Source organism: Dipodomys merriami, unplaced genomic scaffold, assembly GCF_024711535.1.
Source record: "Dipodomys merriami isolate MVZ:Mamm:240054 unplaced genomic scaffold, mDipMer1.0.p SCAF_51, whole genome shotgun sequence".
In the NCBI taxonomy this organism is placed as follows: Eukaryota; Metazoa; Chordata; class Mammalia; order Rodentia; family Heteromyidae; genus Dipodomys; species Dipodomys merriami.
The window spans coordinates 4965286-4980231 of record NW_027206080.1 but is presented as its reverse complement, the minus strand read 5'-3'; the positions used below and the strand labels follow the sequence as shown (position 1 = coordinate 4980231).

Genomic DNA, 14946 nt, shown 5'->3' with positions numbered 1-14946 from the left:
AGCACCCTAGTTCTACTAGACAAACATATGCTACCTCACAGGCCAAGTAAGAATGAGAGAGGCTAAATATTAGTTACTTCTACTCATAATCAAAAGGTGACAGGCACTGTAAACTATGTTAAGTCTGCACTGAGATTTTACCTTAGAACTAAGAAAATAGAGTGGTAAGAAGAGTTTGTGGTATTAGAAAGGTGATATTTCCTTTTGTTCCTGTGGAAGCAGGTGACGGGTATGTTCAAATAATTTTGTCAGCTAGCAGTGAACTGAAATACATTATATTATAGATTGACAAAAGCATATTCCATTGTAATTATGTAATTTTAATTACATAAAATATAAACCAGTTATATATAACATATGCTTATACACAAACCATGCTATATTCTACATATTAAATGTTTATATTACACATGCATACAGCACACTTTATATACACTAAATACATGCTATAAGGTATAAAAAATTTTTGAGCACAGTTCAAGCCCAGTACTATTTAAAAAAATCCTTTAATAAGGACACAAAAGGCCTCAACAAAGTATTAGAAAAGCAAGTGTAAAAATTCTTATATCCCATATCAAAAGGGATTGAACCTATAAAAGCCATGTTTTCATATTTGAAAGATAATACATATTAGAAAAAGCAAGATCATCCCAAGAGATACAGAAAATCATTTAAGAAAGCTCAATACCAGTTCATGCTCTTTCATGCACTTGAAGGGAACTGTGATCTCCGAAGGCTTTAGTGAACTGTTTACATTCATAGGATCTTCTCTAGTATGTGTATGTCTTCATGGCAAATTGTGACCTATGAAGGACTTCACATATAGTTTACATTCATAGAACTTTTCTTCAGTAGGAGTTCTTTTCTGTCATTGAAAGGACTGGTAAGGACTGAAGGCTTTACCACATTGTTTACAAGCATAGAATTTATTCCAGGCATATATTTTCTTCTGTCTTCAAAAAGACTTGGAAGAGCTAAGAACTTTACCACATAGTTTGCTCACATTTTTTCTTCAATGAGTTCCTTTATGTAATTCAAGGGACTAGAACTAAGAGCTTTGTCATATTAAGTATATACATAGGGATTTCCTTCACTACATGTTCCTGTACTCAAAGGTAATACATTTCTGAAGACTTTCCCATACTGTTTACAGTGATATTTGGTTTTCCTCCAGTATGAGTTCTTTCATGTGCTTGAAGGTAGTTGAGATACCGGAAGGCTTTTCCACACTGTTTACATTTGTAGGGTTTTTCTCCAGTGTGAATTCTTTCATGTACTTGAAGGGAGCTATGGTATCTGAAGGCTTTACCACAGTATTTACATTCATAAGGTTTTTCTCCAGTATGAGTTCTTTCATGTCTTCGAACAGATAGGTGATATTTGAAGACTTTAAAACACTGTTTACATTGGTAGGGTTTTTCTCCAGTATGAGTGTTTTCATGTACTCGAAGGTAGCCAAGACACATGAAGGCTTTGCCACACTGTTTACATTCATAGGGTTTTTCTCCAGTATGAGTTCTTTCGTGTACTTGAAGGTAGTTGAGATACCGGAAAGCTTTTCCACACTGTTTGCATTCATAGGGTTTTTCTCCAGTATGAACCCTTTCATGTACTTGAAGGGAGCTGTGGTCTCTGAAGGCTTTACCACACTCTTTGCATTCATATGGTTTTTCACCAGTATGAGTTCTTTCATGTCTTCGAAGGGAAAGGTGGTATTTGAAGACTTTAAAACATTGCTCACATTGGTAGGGTTTTTCTACAGTATGTGTTTTTTCATGTCTTCGGAAACAACTATGATCACTGAAGGCTTTGCCGCATTGTTTACATGCATATGGTTTTTCTCCAGTATGACGTCTTTGATGTACGCGAAAGTGACCGAGATATCTAAAGTTTTTTCCACACTGTTTACATTCATAAGGTTTTTCTCCAGTATGAATCCTTTCATGCACTTGAAGGGAGCTGTGGTCTCTGAAGGCTTTATGGCATTGTTTACATTCATGGGGTCTATCCCTAGTATGAATTTTTTCATGTCTTTGGAGGGACTTGGAAGAACTAAGAATTTTACCACAATGTTTACATTCACATGGTTTTTCTCTGGTATGAGTTCTTTCATGTAATTTAAGAGAACTGGAACTACTGAGCATTTTACCACATTGTTTACATTCATAGGGTTTTCCTTCACTGTGCATTCGTTCATGTATTTGAAGGTAACTAAGATGTTTAATGGCCTTTCCACACTGTTTACATTCATAGAATTTTTCTCCAGTATGACGTCTTTGATGTGCTCGAAAGTGACCAATATATCTGAAGTTTTTTCCACACTGTTTACATTCATAGGGTTTTTCTCCACTGTGACTTCTTTCATGTACATGAAGGGAACTGTGATCTTTGAAGGCTTTTCGACACTGCTTACATTTATAGGGATTTTCCTCATTATGGGTTCTTTTATGTACTCGAAGGTAGCTGAGATGTCTGAAGGCTTTTCCACATTGTTTACACTCGTAAGATTTTTCTACAGTGTAAATTCTTCCATGTATTTGAAAAGAACTACAACAAACAAAGGTGTCTGCACTTTGCTTGCAGTCATAGGGATTTTCTATACTGTGAAGCTTCACACTGTGAGTCTGTTGATGTACTCTAAATGATTTGAGAAAATCAAAGGCTTTGAAACATACTTTACACTCATATGGTCCATTTACACTGTGAGATGCCAAGTGTCCTTGTACACTTGTAAGAGAAATGAAGGTTTTCCCACCTTGTTCACACTTATACAGCTTCTGTTCATATTCTTCATGCACATATGGTTTATATCCAGAGTGAGAGATGGTGTGGCTATTAAAGAATGAATGACACATGAAAACCTCATACACATTGCATATTTTTATTCTAGTCCAAATTTTCTTGCTCACATTAATATTGGAATCTGGGTGCAGGTATCTGCACGGATTACCTTCTTTACTTTCACTGAGTCTACTATGTAATTTAAGTGAAAATAACACAAAATTAGGAATAGGTACTTTATTAATGAAAATTTATTAGTAGGTCTTGAACTTACACTACTTGACAAAAGCTGTGTATTTTCTGCCATGGATGAATAATTTGAAAACAAATGATTACTCTGGAACCCAGAGCTACTATTAAAACAACATTCATGTGTGTGTTTTGTTAGTGTTGTCTCCAAAATGAAATACTTTATAAAACACTGAATAGCTCTGTGACATCAAAATACATATTTTGGGTGAAATTTCTCTAATGGTAATTAAAAAGTTGTGTGGGGTTTTTTTTTTTTTTTGCATGTTTTTAAATTTTCATTACATGCAAGGTTCACTCAAGAGATGCTGCTTCCTCTTATACATGCAAATTACCTTAGACTTCTCCCAGGGTTTGTATGCTGATCTTTCATGTTCTGCTCTCTCCATCTGTTCCCTAAAATGCAGATCCAGAAAAAATTATGAACTATTAAGAAATTATAGAAAAAATATCTTCTAGGTTAAGCATACCTTGTAACCATCATGCCTGAATTATTCCTTAAATTCTTCCCTTTCCACATTCCAAATCATGGAACAATTTGTTCTCTATTTACTCTCTAATTGACCAAGTGAAGGAATGTCATTCATACCTACAGAAGCGAGGTTGCTGAAGGTTTCCAGCATTACATCTCTGTAGAGATTCTTCTGAGAAGGATCCAGCAAAGCCCACTCCTCCTGGGTAAAGTTCACAGCCACATCCTCAAAGGTCACAGACTCCTAGAACATTCCATATATGTGGACAGGAAAATGGGTGAATCTGACAACTCTGTGATTCTACAAAGTGTTCTTATGTTTCTGTTGTCACCACACATGTATTCTATGACTTAGTCATGATCTACAATCTCTCCTACAGAGTTCTAATGCTATAATTAAGCTATTCCAGAAGGAAAATAGCAGAATAAGAATTCTCTCACACCAGGTGCTGGTGGCTCATGCCTGTAATCCTAGCTACTAAGGATGCTGAGATCTGACAATCACAGTTTAAAACCCCTCTTATCTCCAATAAACCACTCAGAAAACCGGAAGTGGTACTATGGTTCAAGTGGTAGTAGTGCTCGCCTTGAACTGAAGAGCTCAGGGACAGCACCCAGGCCCAGAGTTCAAGCCTCACAACCCACAAAAATAAATAAATAAATAAATAAATAAATAATCTCACTAGTTAGCCAAGGAAGTAAGAAGTGCTGATGGGACACCACTAAATTCTCTGTGTAGAGTGGATCTCCAGAATGATCATAACAAATTTCTGCCACTTGATATGCAGAATTCATACTAGCAGTCTTGAAAATGCTTGTCCTTAGAAACTCCAGGTGACCAACTTAAGGTTTTGAGCAATCTCACAAATAAAAAATAAAAAATAAAAAAAACACCCTTCCTTAAATTTATGCAAATAGTATGGCTTCTTCTGTTTTGTTTGTTTGTTTGGTTTTGGGTGCTGGGCCTGAGGCTTGAACTCAGAGCCTGAGTACTGTTGCAACTTTTTTCACTCAAGCCTAGCACTCTACCACTTGAGCCACAGCTCTACTTCCAGATTTTCTTGGTATTTAATTGGAGATAAGAGTCTCATGGACCTTCCTGCCCAGGCTGGCTTTAAACAGTGATCCTCAGATCTCTGTCTCCTGAGAAAGTAGAATTACAGGTGTGAGCCACTGGTACCTGGCTTCTTTTTTTTTCTCTTTTAGTAGTACTAGAGATTGAACACAGGGACTCACATTCATTTGGCTTCATTAATTGGCTAGTGCTGTACCACTTAAGATATGCCTCCAACCCTGCTTTTCCTGGTTATTCTGGAGACAGAGTCTCACAGACATTTCTGTCCAGGCTAGCTTTGAACACTGCAATACTCCAGCTCTTAGCCTTCTGAGTACTAGGGTTAGATATGAGCAAACACCATGTGGTTCAATATGGCATTTTCTGAACTGTTCTTCTGAAAGTCTATAGTAATTTAGCTAGAGAATCAATCTGCCTCCACCTTATTCCTAACCCTACTATAAAAAAAAAAAATTCAACATTACTTGACATGGAATTTCTAATGAATTTCCATGGAAGACATTATTTCATGCATGGGGTCACACTTATTTTTTTTGTGAAATTGAGCCCACCCTATGGGAACACATTTAGAGGCCCATGAACAACTGACTGCAGGCCAGATTTAATCAATTAGTGACTATGATACATGCTCAATGTTTAATTACCCTAACAGAAAAAGATTTAAATTCCCACTGAGTAATATAAGCAGATCAGAGCAAAGTGGCTCATACTTGTTACTCCCAACTATTCAGAAGGTAGAGATCTAAAGAACTCCAGTTCAAGGACAACCCAGGCAAAAGGTTAGCAAGACCCCATCACAATAAGCTAGGCATGGTTTCACACACCAGTGATCCCAGCTACATGAAAAGCTGTGAACAAAACAGTCAAAGTCTGAGGACAGTCCCTGGCAAAAACATGAGACCCTGCCTGAAAAATAAAGTAGTAAAGGACTAGAAGCATGGCTCAAGTGGTAGAATGCCTACCTAGTGAGTATGAGGCCCTGAGTTCAAACCCAAGTACCACCATCACAGAAAGAAAGAAAGAAAGAAAAAAAGAAAGAAAGAAAGAAAGAAAGAAAGAAAGAAAGAAAGAAGGAAGGAAGGAAGAAAATAAGTCACATGATGTCCTTTAGCCAGGTACAGTGGCAAGCTACTTAAAAGAGACTAAGGCAGAAGATTCATTTGAGCACATGAACACAGAGCCACCTCCCTGTGTAGAGACCCAATCTCAAAACAAAATAGCAACAAAGAAAATTTAAGTATTGGGGCTAGGAAGATGGCTCAGTGGTAGAGCACTTGCCTTGCATGCATGAGGCCCTGGGTTTGATTCCTCAGCACCACATAAGCAAAAAGAAAAAAGCCGGAAGTGACGCTGTGGCTCAAGTGGTAGAGCGCTAGCCTTGAGCTGAAGAGCTGAGGGACAGCACCCAGGCCGAGTTCAGGCCCCACAACCAGACCCCCCCCCCCCCGAAAAAGAAAACAAAAAATTCAGTATTACCAATATGTTACCTCTTTTGAACTGTATCCTCAAAAAAATTCCATGAATTCTCTGGTGGCTCATACCTGTAATCCTAGCCACTCAAAAGGCTGAGATTTGAGGACCCTGGTTTGAAGCCAGCCCAGGAAGGATAGTCTATAAGACTTATCTCCAATAAACTACCAAAAAGCTGAAAGCAGAGATGTGGCTGAAGTGGTAGAACACTAGCCTTGAGCAGAGAAGCTCAAGGACAGTACCCAGGCCCTGAGTTCAAGACAGGAACACAGGTGCGTGCACACACACACACACACACACACACACACACACAAATTCCACAAATCTGCAAAACAGGCTTTTTATTAGTCAATAAGAATCACTTTTCCAGGCCTACTAGCAATAACAACTGTGTAACAAGTGAACTCTATTAGACAATAAAGCACAGAGTAATATAGCCTGACTTCATTTGAATTCAAGGATTTTCAAATTATAGTATACAGAACAATCTAGTATTAATGGAGAAATAAACACACAAAAGGAAAGGAAAATGGGGGGTGGGGAAGGAAAGAGGGAAAAAATGAGGGAGGGAGTAACAAGTTCATACATCACCTTGACAATAAAATTAATGATTTTCATTTATATGAGAAAAAGTAATAAAGAATGGAACTGGCAAATTCAAATATTAAGAAGAAAAGGAAAAAATGTGCAAAAGATCTACAATATAAAAGAATTTGACTAGAGAGTCAAATGAATAAACTAATCAGATGGAGTGCTAGATACTTGTAATCCCAGTATGTGGAAACAGGAAGGATAAAAAATTTAAAGGCAGCCTGAACAAAGTTAGTGAGACCTTGTCTAAAAATTAAATTTAAAGATGAATGACATTTGGTATCAGTAGCTCAAGCCTGAAATCCTAGCTACTCAGGAGGCTGAGATCAGAGAAGTCCATTTCAAAGCCAGCTGGGGCAGAAAAATCCATGAGACTATCTCCAATAAACCAACAAAAAGCTGGAAATGTAGCTGTGTCTCAGTGGCAGCACAAAAGAAAAAGAAACAGAAAGAAAGCTTATTTATTTTTTGGTGCTAGTCCTGGGGCTTGAACTCAAGGCCTATGCACTGTCCCTGAGCTTTCTTGCTCAAGACTAAGGTTCTGCCACTTAAGCCACAGCTCCACTTGCAGCTTTTTAGTCATTTAACTAGAGATGAGAGTGTCACAGAAATTTCCTGTCTGGGCTAGCTTGAACCACAGTTCTTATATCTCAGCCTCCTGAGTAGCTAAGATTACAGGCATGCACCACTTACACCCAAGTAGCACATTTTTGTTGTTGTTGGTGGTGGTCCTGGGGCTTGAACTCTGGGCCTGAGCACTGTCCCTCAGCCCTTCATCTCAAGGCTAGCGCTCTACCATTGGAACCACAGCACCACGTCCTGGTTTCTGGTGGCTTATTGGAGATAAGAGTTTCACAGCTTTTCCTGCCTGGGCCGGCTTTGAATCACAATCCTCAGATCTCAGCCTCCTGAGTAGCTAGGATTAAAGGCATGAGCCACCGGAGCCCAGCTTCGCACATTTTAATGGAAGACCTACATGAAAACAGATCCATCTCGTTAATGTAGACAGAGCCTAGCATTTGTCAAGTGAATGATTTTTGACAGTGATTAGACAGGCAAAAATTAGGCCTAACTGACTTCCTAAATGGCAATGGCCATAGCAAACAAAAACCATTTTGGATAAATAAATGAGTTCTGTAATAGACTTATACTCCCCTACTATTTCCCATAATTTGAACTTTAAAAGTCACCAACAGAGGCTAAGTGTGCAATCCCAGCACTTGAGAGACAGAGGTAGAATGATTTACCAGATGGAGCCTGGCTTGGGCTAGATAGCAGGACCCACCCTCAAACGAGAAATGCTCATAGGACTCATATTCATTTGATTTCCACAGAAGGAAAAGAAAAAACAAATTATGACAGTTCTGGAGCTCGTGGGCACTGTCCTTGAGCTTCTTTTGTGTTCTACCACATGAGCCATAGCACCACTGTGGCTTTTTGGGTTGTTTTTTTTTTTGAGTAGTTTATTAGAGATATGAGTCTCAGGGACTTTCTGCCCTGCTGTCTTGGAACTTTGATCTTCAGTTCTCAGCCTTCCTAAGTAGCTAGGATTACTGGTGTGAGCACCAGTGCCCTGCCAGATTAAAATTCTGGTATCATCCCATGTGATAAAAATTGTACCTCCTGGGCCACAAACAAGTTCCAAAAGTGATTGTACTCAAATGAGTTAAAAATGTAGGTCCCAACAAAAACTAGCATGCAAGCATTATCAATATTAATGCTTAGAGTATGCATACTTTTAAAGGTTTAGAAGCATATAAGAAAGATAAAGATGTTCAGCAAGGTTAAAGGAACCAATATACAAAAATAAAGTATACTTCTTTACAATTACAATAAAATACTTGAAATACAAATTTTGTTTTTGGTGTTGGTCCTAAAGCTTGAAATCAAGGCCTAGGTACTCTCCCTGAGCATTTTTGCTCAAGGCTAGCACTCTACCACTTGAGCCATAATGCCATTTCTGGTTTTCTGGTGGTTTATCAGAGATAAGGAAGGGTCTCACAGACTTTCCTATCTAGGCTGGAAACTCAGCCTCCTCAGTAGCTAAGATACAGGCATAAGCCACCAGCACCCCACTTAAAATACAATTTTTAAATGTTCAGCCGGGCACTGTTGACTCACACCTGTAATCCTAGATACTCAGGGGCTGAGATATGAGGATCGCAGTTTAAAGCCAGCCAGAGGAGGAGAGTCTGTAAGACAAGATCTTGTCTCCAAGAAACCACCAGAAAACGAGAAGTGGAATTGTAGCTCAAGTAGTAGAGTGCTAGCCTTGAGCTGAAGATCTGAGGGACAGCACTCAGGCCCAGAGTTCAAGCCCCACAACCAACAACAAAAAAAAAAGTCTATATATCTCAGTACCACAAACTGTACATTTAAAGAAGCATCAAAATAAATAAACAGAGCTGGGTGCTGGGTGCTCACACCTGTAATCCTAGCTATTCAGGAGGCTGAGATCTGAGGATTGTAATTCAAAGTCAGTCCAGGCAGAAAAGTAGGTGAGAATCTTATTTTGGATAAACCACTCAGCAAAATCTAGAAATGGTACTGTGGCTCAAGTGGTAAAGTACTAGTCTTGAGCATTAAGACAGTACCCAAGCCCTGAGTTCCAACCCCAGAACCCACACACACACACACACACACACACACACACACACACACACAAACCCACAGGAATAAATCTGACAAAAAAAATACAAAAGTTATACTCTGAAAATAATGTAAAGCAAATAAATAGGTTTTTTTATTGTGAAAATACTGTACAGAGGGGTTACAATTACATGGGCAAGGTAATGAGTACATTTCTTATCAAACATTGTAGCCTCCTCCTTTGTTTCCCCTTCCCATCCCCCCCCAATAAATAGTTTAAAAAAAAAAAAACTAAAGCCATGCTGAGGGCATGTCTCAACTGGTAGAGCACCTGCCTAGCAAGTGTGAGGCCCTGAGTTCAAATCCTAGTACTACCTTTTTTTTCCCAAAATGGTGAATGAAGAGAATTCAGAATGCTCCAATGCAAAAGAAATGACAAATATGTGACTTAATAGATACATCAATTTCCCAAATCTAACAATTACACATTTCATACATGTATTAAGATAGCACCACCAGGCCAGGTGCTGGGGGCTCACACCTGTAATCCTAGCTACTCAGGAGGCTGAGATCTGAGGATCATGGTTCAAAGCCAGCCCTGGCACGAAAGTCCATGAGACTCATATCTCAATTAACCACCAGAAAACTGGAAGTAGAACTGTGGCTCAAGTGATAGAGTGCTCGCCTTGAGCTGAAGAGTGCGGGGACAGCTCCCAGGCCCAGAGTTCAAGCCTTACAACCAACAACAGCAACAACAAAAACACCTCCACCAGGAGTAATAGTACATACTCGTGAGACTAGGACAAAGGGATCCAGAGTTCCAGGCCTGCCTGAATAAATAATAAGACCTTATGTCAAAAACCAAAAAGAATAGCAAAACAAATAAAAAGAAATATCATTCTGTATTCAATAAATATGTTCAATTACTTTATATCATTTAGCATCTACATTTAAAAAAATAAATACACTTAATGACTCTTTTATATCTTCTACTATTTAAAACTGTTTTAGAATTCCTGTCAATATACTATCAAGTGATAAAGACTAAACATGAAGAAAACTAAAGCAAAAAGTATAGGGCTTGAGTGGGGATAACCTCCGGTGCCCTGATATTGCACTAAAGGCTTATTTGGGGTGATCTTTTCTTGTTTACTTTTCATTTCCATCATTAAGAGTAACTGAGCTGATAGCACAAAGAAGAAATAGCAGACGTGGGAGCAGTAGCCATGCCGTCACCTGCAGGGCTGGAGCTGGTGTCAGAGGCAGCCCTGGCCCTGGCAGCAGTAACCTGGGCTAGTGACAGACTAGTAACAACAACAACAGCTGCAGCAGAGACAGAGCCAGGGCAAAAGCAAGGGGCAGCAGAGCCTGCAGAGACAGGGGTGGGGGGGTGAAAGTAGAGAGAAAAAGAGAAGGAATGGAGATCTGGAGAGAATCAGAAGGATGTTTAAAAAGTTAAACTAAAATAAAAAATAGAAAGAAGAGAAACTGTAGGCCCTGGTCACTGGATGAGCTGAACCAATTGTAGGCCAAGGCACCCAAGGCAGTACAGCAACGTAACACTTAAGGGTGCAACTCTCAAGGCTGGCTGTTGGCTTAGGATACGAAAAACTGCCAAGGGCCTGGGATAGCTTGCAAAGTTTCTTCTCCCAACCCACAATGTGTTCCCAGGTAGAACAAAAATGATTGATAATCTAGATAACTGATAATCTAGGGACTACCACCCCCCAAACACAACACTATAATGTGTTGATTGTATTCAATAAAAGGAAGTTACCAGAAAATTCTGAAAAAAAAAAGTCTTTCCTTGATATGTCCTTGACTGCTTACCCAAGAAAGAAATCTCTGATTTTTCTCCGTCTGTCCCTGGCCCAGGGGCCTGGGCACTGGGCACTGTACCTGAGCTTTGCTCAAGAGACAGTGCTTTACCACTTTAACCATGGATCCACTTCCAACTTTAGGGGGGCAGTGGGGACAATAAAAATTGTTTTAAAGTATAGGGCTCTTCAAACCTCATTACAGGAAGGAGGGAGAGGGAGGAAGGGAGGGAGGAAGGAAATGTCTTTTTTAAAAAAGTTAAAATTCATCCAAAAAGTTAAGGAATTCAGCTGGGCAATGGGAGCTCATGTCTATAATCCTAGTGATTCAAGATGCTCATATCTGATGGATCACAATTTGAAGCCAGCCCAGGCAGAAAAGCCCGCAAGACTCCATCTCCAAAATAACCAGCAACAAAGCCAAGCTTGCTGAGCACTGGTGGCTAAAGTCTGTAACCCTAGCTGCTCAAGAGACTGAGATCTGAGGATAGAAGCAAGTCTAGACAGAAAAGACAGATGGAACTCTTATCTCCAATTAAGTAGTAAAAAGCCAGACATAGAGGTATGGCTCAAGTGGTAGAGAGCTAGCCTTGGGCAAAAAAGCCAAGTGAGAGTGAGCCCCCCCCCTCCCAAGACCGGTAAAAAATAAAAATCACCTTCTGTGCCTTTGCCCCTTCACGCTGCCCACACCCCAAGCGTCCAGGGTGCGTGCCATGCGCTACTTCTCAGCACCGCCCCTCAAGGGGTCCGCTCCCCAGATGTCAGTGCGGAGCCTAGTGCTCCCCAAAGGCAGCACGGGGCAGAGGAACTTGGGGTGCACACCCTAAGTGTGGCCTGCGCAGGGCCGGAAGGCCGCAGACGGGGAGCTTTCGGGGCCGTCAGAGCCAGCGCCCCCACCCCTCTCCCCAGTCGTCAGAGCCAGCGTCCCCACCTCCCCGGGCCTTCGGAGCCAGCGCCCCCACCCCCGCGGGAACCCCGCCCCCGGGACATCAGAGCCAGAGCCCCATCCCCCTCCCCAGGCCTTGGGAGCCAGCGCCTGATCCTCTTCCCCCGGCCGTCAGAGCCGGCGCCCTGGACCCCCACGAACTCCCCCCCCCCAGCCGTCAGCGACCCATCCCCTCCCCCCGGGCCGTCAGAGCCGGCGCCCTGGACCCCCAGGAACACCCCCCCCACCCCGGGCCGTCAGAGCCGGCGCCCTGGACCCCCACAAACCACCCCCCCCGGGCCGTCAGAGCCAGCGCCCCCACCTCCCCGGGCCGTCAGAGCCAGCGCCCCCATCCCCACGGGAACCCCGCCCCCGGGACATCAGAGCCAGAGCCCCCTCCCCCTCCCCAGGCGGTGGGAGCCAGCGCCTCATCCTCTTCCCCCGGCCGTCAGAGCCGGTGCCCTGGACCTCCAGGAACACCCCCCTCACCCCCGGGCCGTGGGAGCCAGCGCCCCCTCTCCATCCCCCGAGCGTCAGAGCCAGCGCCTCGAACCCCTAGGAACCCCCGCCCCGGGACGTCGGAGCCGGACCCCCGGGCCGTGGGAGCCAGCGCCCCATCTCCCCCGGGCCGTCAGGGCCGGCGCCCCGACCCCCGGGCCGGACAGGGGACAGCAGGGCCTGCTGCACCGCGGCGAGGCCTGGGCCGACCCAGGCCGGGGATGGAGAGTTCCACCCACCCCATCCTCTCCACACAGGCACCCCACACTCACCATCCCGGATTCCAGGGTCCCCCGAGTTCTCCTCACACACCTGCTGTCAGAGCGGGTCACGGTGCAACAAAGGCTGACCGCTAGGAGCCTCCCTCCCCCGGCCGCTCCCGGCCGCTCCCGCCCGCCCGAGCTCCCCCGGACCAGGAAGGAAGCGCTGCAGAGACGAGCTCCCGCCCCCTCCTTCGCGGCCGCTTATTGGCTAGAGGTGCACCCCGTCTCCTGAGTGACAGGACCAGCCATGTCTCCGCCCTCACCGCCTGCTTCCGCTGATTGGCTAGCGGTGCGCGCGGTCTCCTGAGTGACGGAACCAGCCATCCTTTGGTGAGGGGGGGGGAAAGGGAGGCGGAGCCTCAAATCAAACCTTTCCGGCTCCTTAGAGTTTACACTCAGTGAACTGGGAGCCAACTTAGGAAGATGAGAATGTTTAACAAATACCGTTAAAAATAACGTAACAAATACCACGGGCCTTCAGAGCGGGCTAGACTCAGAAATTAAAACTAAGAAGTAAACTGAAAATGCAAATAAATTACCCTCCTTTGTTTCATTTTAAACGCTGGTACTGGGGCTGGAGCTAAGAATCTGTCTGGCTCCTGCTTGGCAGGACTAGGAAGATGTGTCTCAGCAGTAGAATCTTTGCCTAGCCTGCATGAATTAAAAGAAGTTTCCAAGTCACTTATTTGCTCACTGAATAAAGATGTTTTCTGTCTGATTAATAAATCATGTCAGTTGCAGACGCCAAAGAAATATGCTCAGAAAAGGTAAGCTTATTGAAGAAGGACTTCTTGCTAGGTGAAAATGATATTGGCATGAAACTGTCAGTTGGGGAAATAAGCCAGACTGCCCACTAGAGGGCAGAACTGTCCCATGTAACAAACATTCATATAGCTGGCTAGTCCCTGCTCTGGGGGGCTTAATTTCTAAGAAAACCCCTTTAAGGTCGGTCTTACTATGATTTTTGTCCTTATTCTAAAACTGCAAAGGCTGATCTCAGAAGCGTCAGAAGCTTTCACAAAGCCCAGATGGGAGTCGGCACCAGCCCTTTGAATCCAGGATGGTCATTTTGTTTAAGCGACATAATAAGCTTGCCCTGTGCCAGGCATGGCCTGAGCACCTTGAAATTCCTTCACTCTAAATGTTGCTATTTCCATCGCCAGGAAGCTCTCTGAAAAAAGCAAGTCTCTGAGCTGGTTTCATTGGAAGTAGTGTTCTAGCCAGGCACACACAAAAGGAGAAAGTTAACACAAAATGGCAAAGCTTGCCCATAGATGTTTATATAGACTGTGGAAGACAAGAAGTAGGATCAATGACTGTCTGGAGGGCTTGGGACACATTCTTAGGGATTCTGAAGGGCACAGGCATGAGGAGGCTCACTTTGGATGGTAGAAGAAGACCACCAGGCCAGACCACCAGGGAGGCAGAATAGTGCAATATCTTGCTCACTGTGACATTCTGGTCCAAGAAAGCCCTCCTCCTTGTTCTGACTCTGGGTCCCTCCCAACTCCTTTCAAGTTTGACTAGATTGTGGAAAATCAACTCATATTTACACTTGCAATGTTTGGTGCTTTCTTGACCGATTCTTGCATCCTTCTTTCCTTCTTTTCTATTTCTTTCCTTCCTATTTATTTTCTCTTTCTGCCTTCATAGTGTAATCTTCATGAGAACATGGATTATGTTTCCTGTTTATTGTTGCTCATCAATGGATTTCCAAGGATCCAGAACTGGGCCTAACAATCATGATTCAATGCATATGAGCACCTATGACTAATTTTCTGATACTAAAGCTGAAACAGGACTTTACCCACAGGGTAAGTCTCTCCACCCTCAGGCATCCCATAGCTTCTGAGGACATTGTCATGGCAAAACTGCTGTCTTGGGCTGGGAAGGTGGCTCAGTGGTAGAGCGCTTGCCTTGCATGCCTGAGGCCCTGGGTTCGATTCCCAGAACCACATAAGCAAAAAGAAAAAGCCGGAAGTGGCGCTGTGGCTCAAGTGGTAGAGCGCTAGCCTTGAGCTGAAGAGCTGAGGGGCAGTGCCCAGGCCCAGAGTTCAGGCCCCACGACCGAACCCAAAAAAAAAAAAAAAAAAAAAAACTGCTGTCTTGAGAGTGGGCGGTTTTTCTCTGTAGCAGTAAGAGATTCTTCTGAGTCTTTCCACTGCCTCTTTCCTGTAAGAAGAGCTACAGATCATTGTGACCTAGCAGCCTGTGAT

General features: G+C 43.1%; 1 protein-coding gene across 1 annotated transcript; it reads right to left on the bottom strand.

Moving 5' to 3' along the window:
* Window positions 1-757: 757 nt before the first annotated feature.
* On the bottom strand, window positions 758-12844 carry LOC138810854 (zinc finger protein 878-like). The gene is given in 5 exon segments (XM_069998189.1): window positions 758-1158; window positions 1161-2832; window positions 3366-3426; window positions 3620-3746; window positions 12740-12844. Coding segments are annotated over 5 exon segments (1956 nt in total). The 5' UTR covers window positions 12743-12844; the 3' UTR covers window positions 758-1065.
* Between the last annotated feature and the right edge of the window lie 2102 nt (window positions 12845-14946).